Source organism: Sarcophilus harrisii, chromosome 3, assembly GCF_902635505.1.
Source record: "Sarcophilus harrisii chromosome 3, mSarHar1.11, whole genome shotgun sequence".
Lineage (NCBI taxonomy): Eukaryota > Metazoa > Chordata > Mammalia > Dasyuromorphia > Dasyuridae > Sarcophilus > Sarcophilus harrisii.
The window spans coordinates 497995602-498016601 of NC_045428.1; the positions used below are offsets into that span (position 1 = coordinate 497995602).

Here is a 21000-nt window from a genome sequence, read left to right on the forward strand (position 1 = left end):
GGCTAGTTTCTAAGGGCCGCATTATATTGCCGGATCAAAGGATTTGCACAGTTTTCTAGTCCTTTGGGCCCAGTTCCAAATGGCTCTCCAAATTGGTTGGATTAGCTCACAACTCCGGCAACAGCACATTACTGCCCCAATTTTCCCACATTCCTGCCAGCATTCATCCTTTTCTGTCACATCAGCCAGAGGTGTGAGGTGGTACTTCAGAGTTGTTTTCATTTGAATTTCTCTAATCAATAGTAAATTTAGAGCATTTTTTCATATGACTATAAAATAGTTTTGATTTCTTTTTCTGACAAAGGAAATTTTTTAAAAAATTAAAGTAAGATTCTTATTTCTGTAGCACTTTAAGTTTTGCTAAGAGTCCTGTCTCCATTTAGCTCAGTCTTCTTAATAACTCCCTGAGGCAGGGACCACAAATATGTGTTCCCATTTCACTGATAAGAAAACTAACGTAGAGTAAATGAGGTACTGATGATGTCCCACCTGCACCCCTGTCTCTTCCGGGCCGTCCCCCCACTCCAGTCCCCTCACCTACCCGTCATCAGGAGCCGTCAGCAGGCCTTCACAGAGCATGATTTCCAACCTGTCAGGCCCCTGCTGGATTTTCCTTTACCTAACTGCATCCTGTCTCCTCCCCAGCACGTCACCCTGCCTCCGCAGGCAGTGAGGGAGAGCACAGAGAGCTCCAAGCAGGGGAGGCAGATGCCCGGGTCTGAGGCGGAAGCCTACCACTGATGCTCTTTGACCTGGGTCTGCTCACAGTACCTCCTCCTACCTTTGTCTCCTCTTCTGTCAAATGAGGGTTAACCCAGCTGATCTCTGAGGTCTCCCTCGAATCCAACGTTCTACTGCTTTACAGACCAAAGGGAGCTGGTGTTGAGAGCGGGCCTTTTTTCCCCGTTTTTTGGCTGTTCAGACCGAGTCTCTGAATAAACAGATTGCTGGCCAAGTTTGAGTCCCCCTCGTGCTCACTTACCTTCTGCAAAACATTCCCTGGTCTGGGCTCTCTGCTGAAGTTCCCCACACTGACAGCAAGCCCTAAACACCATCGGAGGGAAAGTATGATGCATGGGACCAGGCCTGGGGAAGGGGAGCCTGGGGAAGGGGAGGATTAATTTGCAAGTAGCCCAGAGCTATTTCACTGGAATATCCCACCATGCACCATAAGAAGGGGGAGGTCCGTGCCTGTGGCCTGGGCCGGATCACTCCCGGACAAGGAAGAATGAACATTTGGAAAGGAAACGAACGTGGTGTAATGGATAGTTCCCAGGACTCAGAGCCGAGAGATGCGGGTCTGAATCCTGTCTCTGAGATTTGCTAACCGTGTGAGCACAAGCAGGACACCGGTCCTGTCTGAGCATTAATCCCCTCATCCGTAATGCGGGGATCATGTGCATTCCCTCCCCTACAGGCTTGTGTGTAAAGCTCTTTGTAAAATGGGAAGCGTCATAAAAACATTAGCTCCTCTCACTGCAATGACTAGCGTTCCCAAACAGACCCGTTCTCCTTTGCCTGCATTTCCGGCCTCTGGAGGAGCAGCCCAGAATCCCCAGTCTCCAGAGACTGAGACTTAGGGTTGATAACATGAAGAAGCAACAAGATGCAATGGTTTGAAACCCGGCTCTAATCCTTAAAGCCATCTGACGTTTTCGCTCTTTGGGTCTCAGTTTGGGAATCTGTAAAATGAGGGGTTGAATTAAAAGGTGTCTAAGATCCTGTTCTCTGACATTATCAGGGTCTCCTTGAAAAGTCCTTGAGCTGGTCTTCAATTTTCCTCCTCTATAAAGCAGGGATAACACCTGTAGCATTTATCTCACAGGATTGTTCTGAAAACCAAATGAGAAGGTATATAAAACCTTTTGCAAACCTTATTGTATCCAATAACCATCAGCTGTTATTATTACCATTATTAGAGACATTGGAGATTGTTTAGTAGGAGAGGGGCAATGTCCAGACCTGAGTATTAGCCATATCACAGGCTATGGAGAGAGGATGATGTGGAGAGGAAAGGGTTTGGAGCCAGGGGACCAGTTAGTCCAGGTGAGAATCCAAGATGGGCAGAGCTGGGGAGTGACTGTGAGAAGAAAGAGAAGAAACATGGGGGAGGCAGAAACTACAAAGTTTGGCCCCTGATTCAATATGAAAAGGAAGGAAAGAATCAAGGATGACTTTGAGATGGAAGAACTTGGGTGACTGAAAGGATTCAGCTATTTCAACAGGAATAGGTGTTGTAAGTAACAGTACTGAACTTGGAATAACACAAACCTAAGATTCAAACCTTCCTGAGACACTTAGTAGCTGTGTAGCTCTTGGCAAATAAGCCCTCTCAGCCTCAGTTTCCCTAACTATAAAATGGGAATAATGATAGCAGCCATCCCCCAGAGTTGTTACAAGGTTCAAATGATATATAAAGTGCTTTGTAAAAGTGCTGTAGATAATGTTTATACATATATGTGTGCATAATGTATATGTCTACTATATATATGTATTTATAATGTGTGATATATGGCATATACACATATGTATGTAGATAAATATGTACATATGTGTATACATGTGCTTATTCCTTTTCCTTCAAATCTTTCAAAGTCGTTTGTCTTTTCTGTGTTTTTGACCTTATAAAAAAAGGCTCTCCTGTTGCTGTTCACTTTTTCCTGCTTCATTTCATCTAAGTCTTTGAAGGTTTTTCTGAAACTATTTGGGAATCACTTCCCAAAAGCAAAAAGAGTCCAACAATAACACTATCTGCCCTGAGAAGAAGTGGGTTTCCTCATCACTGATGGGAGTTTAGAGGGGTCAGGGGATGGGGACAGTGTCCAAACCTGCCATTTAACAGGCCAAACAGCCCTGTGTCGGGGGGTGAGAGAGAAGGTCCCTGAACTGAACGGGAGGTTGGACTAAACCCTTTCTAAGATTCTGATTGTCCAGGGACTGAGCCCTCAAATTGGAGGCCAGCCAGAAGGAAAGGCTGAAGACTTCTTTGACCAGGAGAAGTCTTGAGTGACGGGATCCAAGGTTGTGATCTCTCAGACAGCTTCTCACTCCAGCGGGTCAGCAGTTAGACAAGATAAACCCCAAGACTTCCCCTGCCTCTGATGGCTGGGGACACTCACTGCCATCTCCAAGCCTCAACTTTCTTCTTCTCTAAAATGGGAGATTAGAAATTCCTGCCCTCCCTGGGTCATTGAAATGTTGTGAAGCTCAGATGGGATTTTTAAAAAGGAAAGTTCTTTGTTAACTGCTATAATTGTGACAAAATCCTGGGCCATATGGTGACATCTGCTGTTATTATTAAAAGGCCAGGCTATATACTTTGTATTTGTATCTCTGACTCCTAGCATAGTGCCGGGCGCATAGCAGATCCTTACTAAATACTTGTTGACTGGTTAGTTTATGTAGGTGACTATCAGGGCTTCTTAAACTTTTTTTACTTGCTGCCTCTTTGCCTGAGAACAACCCCAGAGACATACAGGTATATGAAACAGGCATTCAGATCAAACATTTACTGATAATAAACCTTAATTTCATGGCACCCACCCACTTAACCTCTGCCTGCCTCAGTTTCCTCATCTGTAAAATGAGAATAACAACAGCACTTATCCCACCTCCAGGGTTTTTGTGAGGATCAAATGAGATAATAATTACAAAGCACTTAGTACAATACCTGGCACTATATAAATTTGTACATACATTGTCTAGAAGCAATGGAGTGAAAGAGAGAGAACCTGGCTTTGGAGCTAGAAGACCTGAGCTGTAGGCAGTCAGTCAGCAAAGATAAATGAGTCCCTACTATGTGCCAAGTGCTAGAAATACAAAGAAAGGGAAAAAATAGTTCCTGCCCTCAGGGAGTTCACAATCTAATGGGGGAGGCTTCTTTGTAAAATGACAGGACTAGACTAGAAAGTGCTTAATTTTCAATCCTCAGACATCCAATCATAGGATGATGGGCCCCAGACCAGAAGCCATGGAATCCAACCCTTCCGTTTTACAGTGACCTGTTTGACGTCACAGAACTAGTAACCATGAGAGGCAGGATTTGAAAGCGAATCCAGAGCTCTTTACCCTGATGTCATCCAATCCTTTTATCCTCCCTACTGGAAGCCAGAGATTCTTTAACCGTCTCCCAGCCTGGGCTTCAGTATCACGAAGAACTTTGTCCATCCTAGAGCCCAGCCCGTTTTATCTTGGGATAGCTCGAATTTTAAGGAAATTCTTCCTAATGTTAATAAAGACAGTTAAGGCTTTTTTGGCTTGCTTTGGTTTCCTCAATAATAAAGGATAACAGCCCTTACTTCTCCGTGTTGCTGAGATAATATTTGTAAAGCACTTATCAGTGTTTGGCACGTAGTAGGTGCTATACAAACTCTTATTCACTTCCCCTTTTCCCTTTTTCTTCATTTACAAAAGCACTTTCCTCACACTAACCTTGTGAGGTGACCAGCACAAATATTAGTGTCTCTGCTGTACAAAGAAGGAACCTGGGGTCACCCAGCAGCAAAGGTTTATAGCCAAACTTGAACCCAAGGCTCTCCTCCAGGACCAGCCCTGTTTGTATTGAGGCTGTTTCTTTCAAACTGAAATGAGGATTGCCTTACCCATGGCCTAACACAGATTCCAGCTTCCTGGGGTATTCCAATCCCCCAAACCCTAAATATGGAATCAGGAGACCTGAATTCAATAGTTATTTCATCACTTAAGAGCTAGAAGTCATCAAGCTTTACCTGTCTCCTTTTCTTGGGTGTTGGTGGATAGAGTGTCAAGCAGAGCTGTGTGAGAATCCTGCCTTAAACACTCACTAGCTGTGTGACTCTGGGCAAGTCACTCACTCTCCAAGCCTCAGTTTCCCCATCTGTAAAACAAGGATGACAATACCACCTATCTCCTGTTGCTTGTGAGGATCCAATGAGATGCTTTGAAAACTTGAAGTCACAAGACAAAGCAAGGCTGTTATTTTTGATAAAGAAACTGAGGCCCCAGGAAGTTCTTTGACAAGGTTACACAAGTAGTAGTAAGTGGCAAAACTGAGATTTGACCCCAAATCCCCAGAATCCAAATCTTTTATTCTTCTCTACTGTTATGAGCTGCCCCTGACCCTGTGCTGCAGCTCCCTGGTTCAATCAGTTAACCTTTCTTGGCCTCAGATTTCCCCATCTGTAAAATCAGGGCTTTGGACTAGATAATCCTTCTGGTCCTTCCAAATCCCATGATTCTTCTGGGCAGCGATTCAGGGAATCCAGCCCTTGGCCCAGAGTGCCTTTCTTACTTCAATCTTTACTAATCTTTCAGCCCTGGCTAAAGATACAAGGCCCCAAACCATACTCTTTCCCCCTAGTCCCTAGTGTGATACCACAATCTCAGGGTGCCCTAAAACCAGCATTCACTTCCTTCTCACTACCATCAGACCTCCCAGAATCTCAAGAGTTGGAGGGGACCTTGAGCGTGAATCTCTTTTACATCATTCCCCGACAGATTGTCAACTAGTTTTAGAGAGTCTGTCTTATTTAATGCTTAACCAAACACTACAAACAACTGTAAGCTATGGACAGGATAAATGGAAAATAATCAACAAATGGGAGGCATTTGAATTAAGAGGGTTTGGGAAAGTCTTCCTAAGGATGGGGGCTTTTAGTTTCCACTTGAAGACCTGAAGCAAAAAGGACTTTACTTGTACACGAGGCAACCCATTTAATTGTTGCATAGCTGATGTTTTTTATACCAGAGCGGATGGGGCAATTGGAAATAGTTTGCGTGTGTATGTTGTGCAAGTCTAGAACTAAATGTCCTCCAAGGTTCCTGTTTCTAACTATGCCTTTATGAAGCTTCCACCTACCTCAGTTTTCTTTTTTGTCAAATGGAGATAATACCCATCCTATTACCTTTCTTAAGGAGATGAGGATAATGCTTTGTAAAACTTGAAAAATGATAGAAATAGAATGGGTGCATGGCAGAGCACTCCAGGCCACAAGCATATGTTTTCCAGGGAGCCTGGGGGTCCTGCTCTATCCAATGAGCCATCTGGTTATTCATTTTAAAGACACAGAAGCTAAGATTCAGAATGGAGAAGTCAAGGACACCAGTCTAACAGGGAATTTCTGTTAGACTGTAGGTCTTCCAGCTCCATGTCTAGGTCCCTTTCAGTTATATCACTGGTTAAGTTAAGGTTAAGGATTAAGAACTAAAGAAACAATATAGCAGAAATAGGACTAAAGTGAACTCTCTTGCTTCCTGGCCATATTTGTAAAGCGCTTATCAGTGTTTGGTACACAGGAGGTGCTACACAAATTCTTATTCCCTTCTCCTTTCCCCCCTTTCTGTGATTTACAAAAGAACTTTCCTCACACTAGCCTTGTGAGGTTCCTTGCCCTGTTTCCCTCTCTGTAAATGAAGGTGCTATCCTAGATGATTTCTAAGAGCCTTTCCAGCTATATCAATCTAAGAATTTAAATTGATTCCTCTCTGTGGACCTCAGTTTCCCCACCTGTAAATAGTGGGATTGGAAGAGAAGATGTCTGAGTTCTTTTTTAATTCATGTATGTTCTGTTCTAATGGCCCTCCCAAGTGGGGCATTGTGTTCTTCCATGGCTCCTCATTCTAACATTCTTTATATTTTGGATACCTTCTAAAGACTCTCACAGCTCTCATACTCCATGTTCTAAGTCGCCTTCTGGCAAACTTTAAGGTCCCATCTAGTTCTGATACTCTATGTTCTAAGGTCTAGTCCACCCCAAGTGAAGGCTGAAGGCAGAAGAGATGATAGCCAAAGGCCTCGGGCAGGGAATCTGGGCTGTCCAAGATGCAGGCTGCCAACAATCAATGTGAGGAAGGATGGGGCAGCTCGATTTCATGGATGAAGCCAGAGCCCTTCAGCATGGGGCAGGGAAATCAATCCTAGACACACATAAATAAATACACCAGGAGGAGGCTAGCTGCATCCAAGGAGAGGGGATGCGGTAATTCAGTAATTAACGGTAATGACCGTTTCTAACTAAGTCCCACTCCAGGGAGTCAATCAGGGATTACAGGCGGGAGGCAGAAATTTACTGGTCTGGACAGCCTTTCTCAGCTTGACTCACTCAGTCAAATCCCTAATTGAAAACATTTTGGTTTATCTCTGGGGGAGGAGAGTCTGAGAACGGAAAAGAAAGCTCAGTGGTGCCCGCAGCTCCACTCCCCAAGTCTAAGGTGGTCTTAAAGGAAAGATGGTCAGGCGGTCAGTTTGCAGGCCCATATCCTTTGCTTATTCTCTCCCTTGCCCTGTTGCTGACCAACATGCTCGCTCCTTTTGTGTTCAGTCTCGCTGTTCAAGAGACACAAACCCCCACTGGTCCCTTCTAGCCCCAAGTCAAGGAGTGCACAATCTTTGTGACCAGAGAACTTCAGGCAGGGAGAGTTCATCCTTCTGCTACCGAGCGCCCCACAAAGCTCTTTCACTTCTGAAAGTCTGATTCTTGGGTTAAACTCAGTGGGAATTTCCAACAGAGAACATTTCCACTGTGGAACATGGGTTTACTTTGTAAGACCATAGTCTCATAAGCTTATTTCTGGAATACAGTCTAAGAATTTAAATTGACTCCTCTCTGTGGACCTTAGTTTCCCCATCTGTAAATGGAGGAGTTGAATGAGATGGTATCTGAGGTTGTTTTTTTTTTTAATGTAGTCATTTAATTCAACTTCCTTGTGTTACAGAGGAAGAAAATGAGACTTGGAGAAGCCACAAAGTTAAATGACCCACTCAATGGCACATGGATAGTAAGTGATAGAACCAGTATTTGAATCTCATTCTTCTGGTTCCAAATCCAAATCTCTTTTCTACTATAACGTGCTGGGGCACACGTGATCTTCTCGGTCAGCCCATTGTGCTTGTGGATAATTGGGGCTTAACAACTATGTTAACCAAAGTCCCAGAAAGGGTATTGTGTTGTTCTAATCTTTGGCTAGACAGAATGAGGAGCTCTAGCCTTAGAGTCGGTGCTCTATTCTGCCTCTTCCACTTGGGGATATGATTTCTGAGGGTCTTAGTTTCCTTATCCATGCATGTAAATTCCCTTGCAAATTTTGTATACATGCAACTTTTCTTGTATCCCTCACATGCATGTAAATTCCCTTGCATCCCTTGCATGCACAAATTAACAAGATATAGACAAGTTAAATTGAGGATAGTCAATTGGGAAAGTCTTCTTGTAGAAGTTGGGACTTGGTCAGAGATTTGAAGAAGTCAGGAAAACTATAAGGCAGACATAAATAGGGGCTCAAGGTATTCCAGGAACAAAGGAGAGCAGGAAAAGCCTGTCCGGAGATTAAAAGTTCCAGGAACAGCAAAGAGATCAATATCACTGGATTGAGGAGTATGTGAGTGAGTGAGGTATAAAAAGATTGGAAAGGTAGAAAGGGCCAGGTTATGAAAGGCTTTGAAAGCCAGAGGATATTTGAGCTTCTGTTTACTTTATCCTAGAGAAAGTAGGAAACCTCTAGAGATGATTGAATACAGGGTGACAAGATCAGTTTGACAACTCTGCCCCATCAACAGCTTTAAATATTTGAAAGCAGTGACCATGACCATCTTCTCCCCTAAATCTGGTCCTCTTCAGGCCAGAATGACGTAGCTCTGTTTGTCCTGGTCAGGTCCCATCTGGCATATTGTGGTTAGTTCTGGACGCCACTTAGAAAGACATTAACAGTGTATCCATTAGGAAGGACTCCAGAGTGATGAGGGACCCATAAATCAGAACATATGGGGATCTATTGAAGAACTTGGAAAGGTTTAACTTGGACGAGAGAACCAGGAATGACATGAATATTGTCTCTAGGAAATTGAAGGGACATCCTGTAGGGGAGGGTTGACATTCTTCTTGGCTCCAGACAGCAGAACTAGGTGCAATGAGCAGAAGACAGATTTTAAATATATTCTAAGTACAATTATAACTCTGAAAGTGGAATGAGTTGCTTTAGTGAGTTCTCCCTCATTGGAGGTCTTCAAGGAAGCTGTTGAAGGAATTCTGGATCAAGGTCTGAAAAAGTTACCTCTGAGCTCCTTGCCAACTCTGAGATTCCTTGCTTTTAAGATTCCCAGGTTCTTTTATCTGATCCTGTTTATGGCAGAGGTTCTACTCCTTTCCCTTTTCTTGACCCACCCCTCCTTCTCTGTCCCTCCTTTCCAGGATGCTTCTTGATTTGCCAATGTTCTTCCAAAAAGATAGCCTTTAGATCACCTGGGTAGATAGACAAGACTGTCTTCCCAGCCACCAGATAATTCAAGCTCTCCTGGGGCTGGATTCAAGGGGGAAGAGTTGGGGAGAGGGGAAGGGGCACTTTAAAATATTCACCCTAACCATTAACTTTTCCCTTCAATCTTGAAGTTGAGTTTTTCCCCCTTTTTACTAGACTTTTTAAAAAATGCAAATATACCTGCCAGTTAGCACCAAATAGAAGAGCTGGAAAGGCCTTGAGCATGTAGAATGCTAGAATAGAGAGCATAGAATGGCAGGGCTTGAAGGGTCTTTGGAATATATGTCAGAGCTGGAAGGAACCTAAAAACACAAAATGTCAGAGCTGGGAGGAGTCTTAGAACATGTAATGTCAGAACTGGAAGGGATCTTAGAATATGAAATTTAAGAGCTGGAAGGGGCCTTAAAACATGGAATGTCAGAACTGGAAGAAGCCTTAGAACAATGGAAAGTCAGAGCTGGAAGGGACTCTGAAACACAGAATGTTAGAACTGCAAGAAGCCATAGAACATAGAATATCAAAACTGTAAAGCACTTTAGAACATGGAATGTCAGAGCTAAGAAGAACTTAGAACAAACAATGTGGAGATCATTCAATTCACTCTCCAGTTTGGCAGAACATTAGGAGCAAGTGTGGATTTGCTCCGCATTATAGAATGCACCAGAGAGATTGAGTGGAAATCAAACTCAGGTTCTCAAAGGCTAAGTTTTCTCCCCTACATCAAACTTCAACAATTGCCTTAGGAATAACAAAAAGAGTGACAAGAATTATAATGACAATAGCTAAATTTGATGTTGTACTTTACAATTTACAAAGTTCTTTACAAATACTTCATTTGATCCTCACAACAACCCTGGAAGTTTTCTTATCATCCCCATTTTGCAGATGAGGAAATGAAGGTTTAGAATATAGACTGATTTATCTAGGAGCTAGTATCTAAAGAAGAATCTGAACCCAACCCCGGACCTTCCTGATTCCAGACCTAACTTATTTCTAGGGGGCTCTAAAGATTATAAAGTGCTTTCCTTCCCGCCCTGAGGGGTACATAAAACAAATTTTCAGATGAAGAAACTTAGGTGGATCCTCTGTCTGTGTCTGAGCTCCAGGTTTCAGACACTTCTATTGCCCACTTTGGGTCATGAACCATTTTACTGCCACTATTTAACTAGAGCTTCAAAATAGTCTTTGGCTGTAGATCACCATCATAAGAGAGTGTAGCGGAAAGAGCGTGAAATTGGGGTTAGACTTTGACCCCAATTTCCCTTTTCTCTTCTACAAGATGAAGGGTTTAGAGAAGAGGATGATCAGGTTCTAGATTCTACAGTCTATTAGATTTTAGAATCTATTCTTGAGAATCTGCTGTTTTTTACTCATACCAAGTCACATTTTCCAAATGTATCCTTTAAATCTTAGCAGTTCAGCCCTAGAACTGGAAGCAATCTTAGAGACCAACTGTACAGATTTCAACCCTCAGGGGAACTTCTTATGAGCCAGGGGGCATCCTCTTTCAGCCCCAGTATTCCTATGGTAGCCCCTAAATTGGTGATGAAGTTTCTCTCTATTTGACTGAGCTAGTTCTTGGGAGACCAATGTGCCCTCCATTCCCGCGTCCATGCTGCATCTTCCCTGGCTTGGTGAGAATGGTCAGAACTTGAATTCTCCTGCCACTGCCTTCCAGGGCATGCATTGTTTCCATGCTGCCCTGAGATTCCAAAGGAGGACTTTGATGGAGAATAAGAGCATCATTGTACATCCCCAATCGAATGTAAGCCCCCTGGGGGCAGGAGTCATTTCACTTTTGTTCAACAGCTAACAGTGTCTGATGCACACCAGGGGCTTGATAAAGATCTCTAATAGCTTATTATCCCCATTGGAACACAGAGCACAGTGTCAGAGCTGGAAGGGACTTTCAGCACAGGACTCAGACAAAGAGCTAGAAGGGAGTGTAGAACACAGAATTCCAGAACAGGAAGAATCTTCAGACCATAGAACATCAGAGATCTAAGAGGAGCTTAGAAGGTAGAATGTCTGGCTGGAGGGACCTTTCAGGATCACTCAATCTGGCATTCTTCGCTTTGTGGAAACTGAGGCCCAGAGAGATAGGCCACATGATGAAGTATTTAGTAAGGACACTTCCAGACCCTAACAGTCTGTGATTTAGAAGTAGAGGCTTAGCCAAGACCAGAACCAGAACTCCCACATGAGAACTCCCTCTTTTCAGGCAGATGACTTCATTTGTCTCTCCTGCAGAGACTTGGAGTCTGGGTCTAGGTGGAGAGAAGCCCCTGGGGGAGGACTTTCCGACTCTCATTGGCTTTATTCCTCTTTGTTCTTTGTCTTGTTTCTCTTTTAACTTTCCTTCTGGGGCGCCTAGTGCCCTGTCCAAGACACCCTCGGTACTGGCCCTGAACCAGACTCAGCACTGCAAACAGCTGGAGGGACTGGTGTCCTCCCAGGTCCAGCTCTGCCGGAGCAATCTGGAGCTGATGCAAACCATCGTGCAGGCAGCCAGAGAGGCTATGAAGACCTGCCGGAAGGCCTTCTCCGACATGCGGTGGAACTGCTCCTCCATCGAGCGCGCCCCCAACTACCTGCTGGACTTGGAAAGAGGTAGGGAGGAGTCAGAGAGCCTGGGGGAAGGAAGGAGGAGGGTGACTCTGACAGAGAAATTGGGCTCAGGAGCCTCCGTTGGAGGTGAGGGGGAGAGGGGAGCACTCCTTAGGGAGCTAAGGACCGAGAATCAATACAGTCTGGTCTAGGTTCTAGTGTGTCCTAGTGGCAAGGTCCAGTGTGTCAGAACTGAGGGGGTCCTCTTAGCCTTGGAGCCACAGACACCCCTGGGTCCCCCCCCAAAAGGTGCATGGATGGATTTCAAGGGGCCCAAGAACTTAGATGGGGAATAAAAATAGGTCTTTATTTTTGCTTCTGTTGTCGTGCTTTGCATTTTGCTTTATACATTTAAAACATGATTCTGAGGAGGGGTCTTGTAGGCTTCACTAAGCTGCCAAAGGGGTCTGGACACAAACATGAATAAGAACTCCAGCTCTAAGTGAGCCCTCCTATTTTACAGATGATGAAACTGAGATCTGGAGAATGTAAGTGATTTGCCCAAGGGGAATAACGGGGGAACAAAACATAGGTCCATGAAAAAGGACAAATTGTAAAAAAAAAAAAAAAAAAAAAAAAGAATATGAATGGCTTTGGATTTCAGTGGAATATCCAAGGTCATGACGATAGTAAATAGAACAACCGGGCTATTTAAATCCAGCTTCTCCAACTCCAAATTCACTGCTCTTTCCAGGGTTTAATTTAGTAAAGGCTCAAAGAGTTCAAGATGTAGCCAGAACCATGAAAGGTCAATCTGGGAGACTACATATAGGAGGTATCATTAACAATGGCTCATCAGCTGGTGGAGTGGGAGGAGCATTTGGTTTTGGAATCGGAAGACCTAGACCTGCCACCGACTACTTCTTGAATACTTGAATATTTATATTCAACTCATAAAATTAAATTCATGTCTGACAGATTTTCTCACTTTCTCACTCCCCACTCCCTACCCCCAAACCTCCATCCCTTCCAATCTAGCTTCACTCCTTGCTGTTCCACTGAAACTGCTCCCTGCAAAGTCACAAATCACCTTTTTTCAGTTCTCTTTGTCCTTGATCCCACTTCAGCTTTGATACCATTAGTGCCTTCCTCCTTCTTCAGAGACACCAGACTTACTATTTCTACTTCTACCCTTCTGATCTTTTCTTCTTTCTCTTTCACTGGCTCCTCTTCTTCTTCCCATTCCCTTAATTCCCTTAATTCCCCAATGATTTATTATTAAACATCTCCTTTTTTCTCTATTCCTTTGGATCTCCCATGGCTTCGGCTTCCATCTATATGCAGGTGACTCCCAAACTTAAATCTCTATTCCTAACCGCTCCCCTGAACTACAGATAAAATAAGATTTTATATATATATATATATATATATATATGTATATACACACACACACACATTCATATATGCAATTCTTTGGAAATTATAAAATGCTATTTAAATAGTAATAAAAACTATTATCATTTTTGCAATTATTATACTTACATTAGATATGCAATATGTTTATGTATTTGATTATGTAGTAATCATAAACCATAAATTTATATTAAATATACAAATATATTTATTTGATTATGTCAATAAATTATATTTATATTAAATATACAAATATATTTATTTGATATATAGTAATCACAAATCACAAAAATACTGATATAAAGTGATTATTTCTTATAATAATTATATTTACATTAAATACATACATATATTTACTTTATTTTATTTATAATAAATATATACATTATAAATGTATATTAAGACAAAGCTATTATGATTCTTCATAATATATTTATGTTAAATATGCAAATAACTTTGGTTATTCACTTTAAATATATATATTATGTTCATTAAAATATAAAGCTATTATTATTCTTATTATTAGTTCCCCTTCTCCAACTACCTATAGAATATCTTCATTTATAGGGATCCTACAGGTATCTCAAACCTATTATGAAAAGGCAGAGTTGGGCAGTTAGGGAATGCAATGGGTATAGTGCCAGGCCTGGAGTCAAATAGACTTAACTTCCTGAATTCAAATCTGGCCTCAGACACTCATTAGCTGTGTGACCTTGAGCAAGTCACTTAACCCTGTCTGCCTCAGTTTCCTCATCTGTAAAATGAGCCATAGAAGGAAATGGCAAATAACTCCAGCATCTTTGCCAAGTCGGGTCTCAAAGAGTTGGACATTACTGAAAAATGATACAAGAAGTATGGAACGGTGGAAAAAATCCTGACTGGGATCAAATCCTACGTCTGTTACTTAATGGCCCCTTTGACTTAGGGCCCTCTGGCTTTCAGTTTCTTCTTGTCTCTTCCACCTCCAAATCTATGACTCTGTGCTCCAAAGTGAGCTTGTTAACTTTCTCCCCAGTGTGTACTTTCTGCCAGCACCACCATGCCCACTGGCTGGATGGGAAGTTTCCTGAAGGCAGAGAATGTTATTTTGTGTCATCTTTGTATCCCTAGAACCTAGAACTTTGTATCCCCTTTGTATCCCATAGAGCCTAGAGCTCAGGGAGTGCTTAACAAATGCTCATCAAGTGGCTGACTCCTGCCTTCTCTTATAAATCACCTTCCCCCTTCATACCTCTGAGCTCTTTCTCCATTACTCCTAAATGTGTTTAAGTTTCTACCATCCTTAAAAAAGCCTTTACTTGGCTGTCTGGTGCCATCCCTCCAGCTATCGTCCCCTGTCTCTCTTGCCTTACACTAAGAAAACATCTAGAACGAACCAGCTACACTCCACACAGTTCCTCACTCGGTCCTTTGCATTTCCACTTCTGCCCTTTCTGCTTGACTGAAACTTCTTTCTCCCAGGTGGCCAGTGAACTCTCCCCTGCTAACTCCAAGATCAGTCACACTTCTTTGATCTTTAAGCAGCTTTTGTGACTACCCCTCCCTGGCTGGAGTGGAGACTTAATTGGGAAGGGGGAATAAAATGAGATAAAGCAGGAGCGCTGTGGAAGGCTTTAAAAGGAAGAGAGAAAAAAAGAGTTTCAACATTATGGGGTAGGCAAGATGGAGCCGCTGCAAATTTTTGAGCAGAGAGTGTGACATGACAGGCTCTGTGCATAAGAAAACCTGGCCGGGGCAGCTAGATGGGTGCAGTGTGTAGAGAACACCAGCCCTGACATCAGGAGGACCTGAGTTCAAATCTGGCCTTGGACACTTACCTTCCTGACTGGGGTAAATCACAACCTCAATTGCCTCAGCAAAAAAAAAAAAAAAAAAAAAAAAAAAAAAAAAAAATTAAAAAAAAGAAAACCTGGCTATTTTAATATCCTAACATTCCAGGTAGAGGTGATGAAGAGTATCTATGAGACTAGAAAAGATGGGATCGATTCTAGAGATGTTTTACAGGAAGGACCAATAAGGAACTAGAAAATCTTTCTGCCTTTGCCTTCCATGATACTGACTCTTTTCCTATTGGTCTGACTGTTCTGTGTTCCTCTCCTTTGCTGGATCATCTTTCCTTCCCACTACACATGAGTTTCAATTGTCTGTTGGGTATCCTCTTCTCACTCTCTCCTTTGGTGATCTCATCAGCTTTCATGGCTTCCATTATCATCTCTATGCAGATGACTACCAGATCAGGCTGCCCAGTTCTAACTTCTCCCTTAAACTCCCCTTCTGCATCTCTGGTTGTCTGCTCAATAGCTCTACTTGGATGTCCCACGGACACCTGAAATTCAACATGTCCAGAGCAAAAATCTCATACTTCCCCTCGAAATCCTCAATTCTTGAAAACTTCCCAATCTTCCTAAAAAGCATTAAAGGATCCCTAGACCATAGACATAACCAAAAGAGATCTTAGAGGACATTTGAACCAATCCTCCATTTTACAGCTAGGGAAACTGAGGTCCAGGTATCCTCCTGTCACTTAGTTTGGATTAGACTCTTCCCTTCTAATCTCTAGATGAAGGAGGATCCCTCATTTCCATCTCCAATCAAGTTTTAAATCCTGGTGATTATACCTCCAAAAAAATTTTTTTTTTATTTTAAAAGGCTATTTATTTGCCAAAAAGAAGTGAGGGGTACATTCAAAAATATTGAGCTAGTATACACCATAAATGACCTCTTTGATTATATCACAAAAGTAGTCCCAAACATTTCTTGATGTTATCCCCATCACTGGCTAGACTATTATAATAATCTGTGTGTACGTGTGTGTGTGTGTGTTTGTGTATGTGTGTGTGTGTTTGTGTAATATATGTAATTTATTTATTTTTATTTTTAACATTCTTTTAAAGACATTTTTGAGTTCCATATTCTCTTCCTCCTTCCCATCCCCTCCTACATCTATTGAGAAAGCAAGCAATATGATATCAATTATACATGTGAAATCATGTGAAACATATTTCCATATTAGCTATGCTGCAAAAAGCAAGAAAAATAAAGTGGAAAAATTACACGTCATGTAATAGCCTTTTACTAGGCATCTCTGCAATGCACCCCCAGTGTCTCCCCTTCCAATCCAGCATCATACTTAGGAAGATAATCTTTCCAAGACATAAGTTTGGTCATATCACTTTTCTATTCAAACTGGGGCAACTAGATGGGACAGTGAATAGAGCACCCTATCTGGAGTCAGGAAGACCTGAATTGAAATCTGGTCTCAGAAACTTACTAGTTGTGTGATCCTAGACAAGTCACTTGATCCCGTTTGCCTCAGTTTCCTTATTTGTAAAATGAACCGGAGAAGGGAATAGCAAACCATTCCAGTATATTTGCCAAGAAAATCCCAAATGGAGCCGATGAAGGCATGACTGAAGTGACTGAACAACAGCAACAATATTCAAACTATTTCAGCGGTTCCCTTTTGCCTTTGGACAAAATACAAACTTTGTAGCTTGGCACTCTTAAGCCCTTCACAGTCTGACTTCAATCTACTTTTCCAACCTCATTTTGCGTTATTCCTGTCCATATTCCAGCCAAATTGGGTTACTACTGACTGTTCTTGGAACTCAGCATACCGTCTCCCAAGTATTTACATAAGCTATTCCCCTCCTTCCTAGAATATACTCCCTCATCTCTGCCTTTAAAGAGTCTTTACTTTCTATCAAGGCTCGTCTTGGGTGGTACTTCCTCCATGAAGATTTCCCCTATTCTCCCCCTTCCCCTATCTAGCAGTTCTCCCTCCACATCCTCTCCTCCCTTCCAGAGTTAGAGCTCTTTGTCTCTTCACACATTTCTAGGTGACTTTATCTGTTCTCTCTTTTACCTTATCCCACCCCTGCCCTGTTTTATGCTTTCCTCTTTCTGTTGGGTCTCTTCAGTAGATTGTAAGCTTTTGGAGGGCAAAGACTAAAGCCTTACACATTTTATAGGGGTGCTGATGTCCAGGCCTGTGATCCTTGTTGTAAGAACTACCTGTTTCCGCTAATGCTGATCAATAACTTAGTCAGCCCCCTAGGTTAACTGACTTACCCAAGATCATCCAGTCAAGTCAAGTCAAGCAGAATTTAATGGACCAGGCACTTGCTAAGACTTAAGGACACAAATATAAGCAAAAAGAAAAATATATGAAAGGAATTGGAAAAAGTTAAATTGGGCAGCAACTTGTTGGGGGGATGGTAGAAAAAGTCTAGAAGAGTGGAGGCTGGAGAGATAGGAAAACATAGATGGAGGGGGGATTTTCCTTAAAATGGAGAGTTTGGGAGGAACCAGCCAATCAGAGGAAGGGCTTCCAGGCTGAGTGTACTTGTACGGTGGAGTGAACTTCCAAGGTGAGGAGGCTTCTGGGGCATGGTAGAGAAGTGCAGATCAGCCATGAATGGATCCTTAGAGAAGTGAAGCACAAGCAGTATTTGTGAGAGGCAGGACTGGAAGCCAGGGTCTCCTGACCCAAGCTAGCCTTGCTGCCTGGCCCCCTTCCCCATCAGAATCTCTCAATCAGAGACAGAGTGAGCCCTCCCTGAGCAAGCCCCCGTATCCCCTAGTCTGCTCTTCTCCAGGCTGGCCACCCCAGTTCTTTCAGCCCGGCCCAGTCCTGCACGGTGTGAGCCATAAGAGTCAGAAAAAGGTTTTCTTTGGTCAGCCCAACGCCCGTGCTGTCTCAGCTTTGCTGACCCCGTCACTGCCAAAGTTCTCGAGGCTCTCCCTCCCTCGGTACTATGCCAGAGTCAGGCTCCGGGTGGGTGGGAGAAGGTGCAAAGCCCATGATCTGGCCCATCCCATTCTCCCCAGCATTGGCCCTCACCCGTCCCCCTTCTGTCTTACAGGGACGCGGGAATCCGCCTTCGTGTACGCCCTCTCTGCCGCTGCCATCAGCCACACCATCGCCAGGGCCTGCACCACTGGGGACCTTCCTGGCTGCTCCTGTGGCCCCGTCCCAGGTGAGACACCTGGGCCCGGGTACCGATGGGGAGGATGTGCTGACAACCTCAACTACGGTCTCCTCATGGGGGCCAAATTTTCAGACGCTCCCATGAAGGTGAAAAAAACAGGATCCCAGGCCAATAAGCTGATGCACCTTCACAACAGCGAAGTAGGGAGACAGGTAACCAGCCCCTCCCCCCTCCCTCCGTCTCCCCTCCCCAGGGCGGGTGTTGTGCTTGGGTACTGCTGCTGCTCATCTGCTGCTAGGGACTGGTTCCAGACAATGGGCCAGCAGTCAGCCTCTGGGGCAGGGACAGGGTGAGGGAGGCCCAGGGAGGGAGGAGGAGGCAGCCAGGGCCCACAGGAGAGAGCCAGGGGCTGGTCGGGGGTCCCAGTTTCCTCCCTTGGAACCTGGGGGAGTTGGGATTAGATTGCTCTCCTATTCTCGCTTGTAGGTTAGAGCTTCTCCACCTTTTTGGATGTGAGGGGTCCTTCTTAGTGTGAAGAAGCTTCACAGACCTCCCTGCACATTCCAATGGCACTGTCAGTAGCAGCTGAGAATAGAGCTGGCGCTCTTGCAGTAACTCAGGGGTCCACAACATGGGGACCCCTGCTCCGTGAGCTGTGATACCTTCCGCTTCTTCTACTCTGTATTCTGAATTTGAGTTTAGGAAAGGTGGTTTCAGATCTGCCACTTAGCACCCGTTTGACCTCTGGTAAAATACTTAAACTGTCGGTCTCAGTTTTTTCACCTGTTAAATACGAGGGCCCAGGGGCTAACTATTTGACCTCGGAGGTCCCTTCCAGCTTGGTTTTAAGACCTTCCAATCCTAAATTGTAAAAGCTCTTCAAGGGTTGATATGCTGCATTCTTTGTGTGGCCAGCAAAGTGATCCAATGGATAGAGACATGGAGTCAGGAAGAGCTGAGTTTTAATGTGGCCTCAGCCACTTGCTAGCTGTATGATCCTGGGAAGGTCACTGAACCAGGATTGCCTCAGTTTCCTCAATTGTAAAATGAGTTGGATCGACTCCAGTAGCTTTGCCAAGAAAGCCCCAAATGGGATCATGAAAAAGTAGACATGACTGAACAACAAAAAATGTTCTTTGTTCTAAGGCTCCTTCCACATTAACATTATATGTCCTAAGGCCCCTTCCACATTAACATTATATGTCCTAAGGCCCCTCCCAGCTCTGATGGTCCATGTTCTAAGGTCCCTCCCAGCTCTGACAACCTGTGTTCTAAGGGCCCTCCCAGCTTTTACATTCTGTTTCCTAAGGTCCCTCCCAGACATAACATTCTGTGTTCTGGGGCCCGTTCTAGATCTGACACTCTCTGTTCTAAGGTCCTTCTCAATTCTGACATCTTGTGTTCTAAGGTCTCTTCAGTTTTTAACATTCTATCTTCCAAGACTCCTCTCAGTTCTAAAATTCTGTGTTCTAAAGCAATTTCCAGCTGATGTTCTCTGTTCTAATGTTCCTTTCATCTCTGATATTCTATGTTCTAAACTTTCTATCTCTGATGTTCTGGGTTCTGTTCTAAGCTCCCTTCCACCTTTAACATTTTGTGATTTATGAGGCTGGGTTTCACTCAAGTCCAGAAGAGCATGGGTTCAATCCGTTTACCTTATCAGAATTGAAAACAGAATCTAGGTATCTGAGAGCTGACCTTTTTGTCTGTCACTCTGGGGAGTTCCTAAGCTGAGGAGATGGTCTAAGAGTGGAGGTGGGAGAACACTGACCAGGATCTTGGGAAACCTGTTTCTAGGCTATTGATTTGGGTGACTTCAGAGAAGTCACTCCATTTTTCTGGCTTCTTTCTCTGTAAAATGAAGAGGATGGACCAGACCAAGGGTCTTACCCTTTTTTGTTCACGGACCCCTTTGGTAGTTGGGTCACATCTATGGACTCCTTCTCAGAATCATGTTCTTGAATTTTAAAATGCTAAAATTCTATTGGTGGAGAAAAATAAAGAGAACTTTTTTTCCCATCTAAGTTCATGGAACCTCTGAAATCTAACTACAGGATCTTGAGGGTCCATGGATCTCAGGTTAAGAATCCTGGGACAAGATGGTCTTTAATAAACCTTCCATAAATCTTGTAACTGAGAAATCTGCTAGTCTTTTTCTACAATGTGAAGTTTTTTTTTTCAGCTTCTCACATTTACATCATGATTCTATTTTCCAGAGTAATCTTGTATCATTATCCCAACCTCGAAATGCTAGTTTTTGATGCCTCAGTTTTAAAGTTGGGATGTCTACCTATGAGGATGATGAACATCCTGCTCCTGTTTTAGAGGAAGTGAGATTAAGAACTAGAAAGATGAACTTCTTGTTCAAGGCCATCTAAGAGAGCATCAGAGCCAAGACCATTTGGCTCAAAGCTACCTCTGAAGCAAACTAGAATCATGATTCTGATGAAGACATTTAGGGAGGGGGTTCTCTTACCTGAATCAACATGTTTGGATGGAAGGAAAACTGGATTTGCAGCCCAAGAACCAGAATTGAAGCCCAGCTTTGGCCTTTTTACATGTGGTATTTCATATTTCAGGCTCTCAGTTTCCTCAACTATAAAACAAGAGGATTAATTAGACAGCATTTCAAATCCTTTCTATTCTCAAATCTATGATTCTATAACCTCTTCAAAAGTTTTAGACAGCTTTAAGTCCCAGCAAGTTCTTTCTTATACCAAATCTAATTTCTCCTCTTTATTACATCATCATCATCATCATCATCATAACTAGTATTTGTTTAGTACTTACTGTTTTAGGCATTTTATGAATGTCACATTTGTTCCTCATAACAACTATGAGAGGTATCCCCATTTCACAGAGACCCCTCTCAAATTCT

The 21000-nt window shown here is 43.2% G+C and overlaps 1 protein-coding gene across 1 annotated transcript in view; it reads left to right on the forward strand.

Moving 5' to 3' along the window:
• Nucleotides 1-21000, forward strand: part of WNT11 (Wnt family member 11) — a 55714-nt gene that overhangs the window by 19710 nt on the left and 15004 nt on the right. Inside the window, exons 3-4 of the mRNA XM_012545330.3 lie at nucleotides 11606-11841; nucleotides 18057-18334. Coding sequence (XP_012400784.2) covers nucleotides 11606-11841; nucleotides 18057-18334 — 514 coding nt within the window. The remainder of the gene's footprint in view (nucleotides 1-11605; nucleotides 11842-18056; nucleotides 18335-21000) is intronic.